This window comes from Etheostoma spectabile, chromosome 6 (assembly GCF_008692095.1).
Source record: "Etheostoma spectabile isolate EspeVRDwgs_2016 chromosome 6, UIUC_Espe_1.0, whole genome shotgun sequence".
NCBI lineage: Eukaryota > Metazoa > Chordata > Actinopteri > Perciformes > Percidae > Etheostoma > Etheostoma spectabile.
Window position 1 is genome coordinate 27,851,918 of NC_045738.1, and position 6,084 is coordinate 27,858,001.

Below are 6,084 nucleotides of genomic sequence, written 5' to 3' on the forward strand. Positions count from 1 at the left end.
ACACACACACACACACACACACACACACACACACAAATACACACACATGGTCTACCCTTCTATCTCATTTGCCTTTTTACATTTTACTGGTAAACCTGTTACACCTCAGCCTTGTTTAGTTTCCTATCACTTTACTCTTTTTATCTGTTTTTCTGTTCGGCCTTGCCCATGCCATTTTGGATCACAGAACACTATTTTCGAATGCCCCAGACTCCTCCCTTCAACAATTGTTGTGGCATTCCCAATCTAAGTATCATTGTTTTGCCAGTTCCTGCCTATTAGCTTAAATGAAAATTATCTTCAGCTCATCAGAGTGGGTGAGGAAAAGCTGCAATATCTCCAAATTAGTGTTTTGTTTCCTTCCTTTTGCTGATCAGTTGCATAACCTGAAAATGTGAGGAGCGGAACTTAGATGACTAGATGAGTGAAAGGCAATAAAACTTGGGGAAGAGAGAAAGAAAGAGAAATGGGGGGGGGGGCGTTGAACATGCAAGCATGCAGCTGGCTAACAAGGCCAAACAGCCAGTCATTTCCTGGGGAACATGAGGCATGTGTGGAGGACTAGGGAGTTGGGAAGGAAAAGGACAACTGTCAGAAGCTCAGTGATTTATTTTTCCCTTGGAGGCTTTTTTCACCACTGGCTTTCAGAGCCACATGTGTGTGAAATCCACACAAATTCATGCATGCATACACACACTAAAATTGGTGAGAATAAAAGCCTACATTTCCCATCGTTGAGTATTCATTGCATGTTATTTTGACAGTGGTCCTGTTGGTGTGCTGTAAATCTTTAATTTCACTGAGCTGAACTCTTTTTCCTCTCGTTTTCTCCCCTTTTTTGTCTTCGATCTCTTGCTCTCTTTCTCTCCAGCGTACATGCCCGAAGACGAGCTTAAGGCAGTTGATCACGATGAGGAAGAGCACCTGCAGGATGACGGCCTCTCATTAGACGGCCAGGACACTGAGTTTCTGTGCAACGAGGAAGAGGAAGATGTGGATGGAGGCCAGCCACCTAGTTACAGAGACTCTCCACTCAGCAATGGCACGAACCCTGACGCTGGATACGGGTCTCCACTCAGTGATGCCAGCGACCGGCTGATGGACTTCAAGAGCACCTCTTCCAGGGACGGTCAGGACAGGGAAGGCACAGCTTTGCCCTTCCGCCCCAACAACGGCCTCTCTTTCCAGGATAGCCTGGCACAGATGAAAGCCGTCTATGCAAACCTCATCTCAGATGCCTCTTGGTCCAGCATCACAATGGACATCATGAAATCTAAGCCTGCTGCAGCTGGCAGTGTCAACAGTGCTGTCACCACCCCAGAGCCCGCCTCTACTGCTTCTGTCTCCATAACAACGACCACCAACAAGAGCAGTGGGGTCAGCATGGCTAGCAGTCACCATAACGGCAGGAGTTCCAGCACCAATGTCAACCACACAAGTGGCAATATTAATGGCACAGGAGCTAGCTCTGTTAGCAGCCACGGTGCAACCAGCTGCGGTGGGAGTACTAGTGGTGGGGTGAGTAATGGTAGTGGTGTGGCGTATGACTGGCACCAGGCAGCGCTTGCCAAAACTCTTCAGCAGACCCCCTACCACCTTTTGCCAGAGCCCAGCCTCTTCAGCACAGTGCAGCTCTACCGGCAGAACAACAAGCTGTATGGTTCTGTTTTCACTGGTGCGAGCAAGTTTCGCTGCAAAGACTGCAGCGCTGCCTATGACACACTGGTGGGTTTAACCGTCCACATGAATGAGACGGGCCACTACCGAGATGACAACAAAGACAAAGAGGAGGATCAGGGAAAGCGCTGGTCCAAACCACGTAAGCGCTCCCTGATGGAGATGGAGGGGAAAGAGGATGCCCAGAAGGTGCTGAAGTGCATGTACTGTGGCCATTCATTTGAGTCTCTGCAAGATCTCAGCGTTCATATGATCAAAACCAAGCATTACCAGAAAGTGCCTCTCAAAGAACCAGTGCCAGCCTTGGCTACTAAATTGATGCCCACTTCTGCTAAAAAACGAGCTATCCATGATGCTGTAGTCTCCCCATGCTCCCCAGACTCTGTCCATGCTGGTGGTGGTGGTGGTGGTAGTGTGTCCCTTGGGGATGTTGGCAAAGACACAAAATCTGCAGCTAACCCCTATGTTACGCCAAACAACCGCTACGGCTACCAGAATGGTGCCAGCTACACTTGGCAGTTTGAAGCCCGCAAAGCCCAGATCCTCAAATGCATGGAGTGTGGGAGCTCTCATGATACACTGCAACAGCTGACTGCCCACATGATGGTTACTGGTCACTTTTTGAAGGTTACAAATTCTGCATCCAAGAAAGGCAAACAGCTGGTTTTTGATCCGGTGGTAGAAGAGAAGATTCAGTCCATCCCACTGCCACCGACCACCACCAGACTCCCTGTTCCTAGTGGTGTTAAGTCCCAGCCGGTTTCCCCTGCCCTCTCCTCAGGCTCAGAGGAAAAGAGGGAAGGAGGTGAAGATGAAAAGGGGGAAGGCGGTGAGCTAGTGGAGAGAAAAATCAAGGAGGAGAGAGATGACTCAGGTGAGAAATCTGAGACTGACACCACTTCATATAAATACCTTAGAGAAGAAGATCTGGAGGAAGCACCAAAAGGGGGTTTAGATATTCTTAAATCCCTTGAGAACACAGTATCCAGCGCCATCAGCAAGGCCCAGACAGGCACACCCACATGGGGTGGCTACCCGAGCATTCATGCAGCCTATCAGCTGCATGGTGCCATGAAGAGCTCTCTACCCCCAATGATCCAGAGTGTCCAGATGCAGCCAATGTTTAACAGTGGGCTACGAGGCCTGGCGACTGACCCCAACTCAGTCATCCGCTCACCTCGGAGCCCTTCCTCCCCTACCCCCCTCAGGAGCAATGTCACTGCGATGGAAGAGCTTGTGGAGAAAGTGACAGGGAAAGCTGCCACTGTGAAGAAAGAAAAGGAGGAGAAGATGGTGAGCCTTGACCGATGCCGGCCACCATCGTTAGTAAAATCCCCCTCCCCTGCACTGAGAGAGCAGAGAGAACAATTAGCATCTCCAAATGACCTTTCTGTCGGTAAACCATCCGGTATGAGAAGTAGCAGCCCAGGGAGTGTAGATTCAGAGCTCATCTGCAAGAAGGAGCCCAAAGAGAGCCTAGTAGATGGCCACAACAACCATTCCAAGAATGGCTCTGAGATGTGTCAATCCCCAGTTACTAATGGCAACAGTCTTGGCATCATCACCGATCACTCACCGGAAAGTCCTTTCATCAACCCTCTCAGTGCACTCCAGTCAATCATGAACACCCACCTGGGTAAGGCCTCTAAACCAGTAAGCCCAGCTGCAGACCCACTATCTATGCTTTACAAAATCAGCAACAGCATGATGGAGAAGCCGACTTTCAACCCAACTCCTCAGGGCAAGCCAGCTGAACCCATCAACCACTATCAGTTGTATGAAAGCAGTGACCAGCCCATAGACCTGAGTAAGAGTAAGGCCAGCATTAACAGCAACAGTAACAATAACAACAGCAGCAGTGCGCTCTTGACCCACAATAGTGTAAATGGTAACAAACCCCTCATTTCACTCCCTGATGCAGTCTCCTCTCCTCTGAGAGAGAACGCTCTGATGGACATTTCTGATATGGTAAAGAACCTCACTGGGAGACTGACGCCCAAATCTTCGACTCCCTCCTCCATCTCAGAGAAGTCGGATGCCGACGGCAGTGCATTTGAGGACGCCCTGGATGACCTCTCCCCCGTACAGAAGAGGAAAGGGAGGCAATCCAACTGGAATCCCCAGCACCTCCTTATCCTCCAGGCGCAGTTTGCCTCCAGCCTGAGGGAGACCTCAGAGGGCCGCTACGCCATGACTGACCTGGGCCCCCAGGAAAGGGTCCACATCTGTAAGTTCACAGGCCTCTCCATGACCACCATATCCCACTGGCTGGCTAATGTCAAGTACCAGCTGAGACGGACTGGGGGCACCAAGTTTCTCAAGAACATGGACTCATGCCAGCCTGTGTTCCTCTGTGGTGACTGTGCCTCCCAGTTCAGGACTCCCTCCTCCTACATCAACCACCTGGAGTCTCACCTGGGCTTCAGCTTGAAGGACCTGTCCAAACTGTCAACTGAGCACCTTCGGGAGCAGCAGGCTGCCTCAAAGGTGATCACAGACAAAATGACATTCGGCAGCCCCCTGTCAGCCTTGACCACGGCAGAGGACGACACAGGCTCTGTGTACCAGTGCAGACTTTGCAATCGGACATTCGTCAGCAAACACGCAGTCAAACTGCACCTCAGCAAGACCCACGGCAAGTCTCCAGAGGACCACCTGGTGTTTGTCACTGCTTTGGAGAAACTAGAGAAGCTAGAAAAGATGGAGAAGGTTTAGGTGGGGTCTCGAGCTGAGAGTAGAGACTGAAGGCTGTGGAACTGACTAGAATTTCATTGCACTAAAATGACATTGTTCACAGTTACTGCACTGGGCCGAACTGAGCCGCCAGAAAAAAAATCGGTCTTATTATTTTTTTGTTGTGATAACTGCCTGACTGGACCATGTCTTTTCATGTTGATTTGTTTTTGTTTTGCCAAGCTTTTTTACACTTATTTTGTAATATATTTATATGCGATTTGTCTGATCTGTGCATGTATTTTAGTGAATCAAGGTTAAACACGAGATTTTAATCTTTTCATGGCAAAAATACAACTACTGCTTCAATGGTAAAAGTGGCGAGTGGAAAAAGAACTGGTGGAAGAGAAAACTGTATAGTACTTGATATGAAGGTGAAAATTAAATGTATACACCAAAAGAATGAAAGAATACCCTGAAAGACTGAAGTAGCACCTTAGACAGTTGAAATTTGAATTTGTAAAGAGAACATGTTTTGAAATATCTTGCATTTGTCAAAATCAGATTGATTTTAAAAGATCAAGGATGATCATTTCTCCCCCTCTCCTTTTTTTTGGGTTTCTGTCACTGCAATGTTTCTGATGATGAATGGCCTGCTCATAAAGCTGTCAGTGTATTGGAAAAAAAAAAAGATCACGTGAACATTCGGAAAAACTGAAATGCTGCTTCTGGTTACGAGTCAATCGGTGAAAATGAATGGCCGTCAGTATGCAAGTTTGCTCAAAAACCTTTTCCTTGTTGTGAAGTATCACCTTATAGCAATTTTCCAGTTGTATGGTTTGTTACAACATTCTCTTTCTAAATTGTGTCGCTTTATTCAACTGTAAAGAGAGCAGTCCGTTACATGTAAATGATTACCAGTGAAATGTCAGTACTCCATAAGACATATCTTACCATTTGAAATGGCTCAACATTCTTTGTATCTTAAGGTGTGTGCATTCTCTAACTTTTATATTGTCATTTTATATACAAAAATGATTAAAAAAAGAAAAACAGATGGTGTATATAGATATATGCTATAGAGCTACAAAATGTCCTTTTTTAAAGAAAATACAAATTTAGCTTCTTCGGCTTGGTTTACAGAAATGATTTTAATTATACTTGCATCCAATTTGATGCATGAAATGGTGTGGAAAATAAATAAGCGATGCACAATGACTATACATTTCAATGTTTTATCGACAATATTGTAAAAAAAAAAACAACAAAAAAAACTTTTTAGCACCAATTAGTTTGTTTCATTTCTTTCTCAATTGTAAAATAAACCCCAAAGCAGTTGTTAACAGTCATACACTTGTGGTTGTGTGTTCATTTGTCATGGTGGTGTACCAAATTCAACACGTATAAAATTTCACTCTCAAGCATTTGCTTGGCGGCAGATTAAAGCGATCACACCCATATCGAATCCCAACACAGTGTAATAGGATTTCTTTCTTTGGTTATACTTTTTCAGAATGTCCTCATCTCGCTGTCAGTACATATCACGGTTCTGCAGCAGGCCTGCTTTTATGTTTACAAAATGTTCAGAGAAAAAAAAGTCACTGGTGTCATACTTATAACTGATGACTGTGCCGCATCATACTGCCAATGATTATTATAATGATGAAGATGACGGGGATGATAAGCCTGTAAGGGTGCCTATTGTACTGTAAGGAACTCATGCTAGGCTTGTGA

General features: G+C 46.2%; 1 protein-coding gene across 2 annotated transcripts in view; it reads left to right on the forward strand.

The window, feature by feature from the left end:
- LOC116691117 (teashirt homolog 1) overlaps positions 1-5,699 on the forward strand; it is a 36,783-nt gene extending 31,084 nt beyond the window's left edge. For both annotated transcript variants that reach the window (XM_032518482.1, XM_032518480.1), the window contains exon 3: positions 872-5,699. In XM_032518482.1, coding sequence (XP_032374373.1) covers positions 872-4,392 — 3,521 coding nt within the window. In that variant the 3' untranslated portion in view covers positions 4,393-5,699. The remainder of the gene's footprint in view (positions 1-871) is intronic.
- Positions 5,700-6,084: the final 385 nt, after the last annotated feature.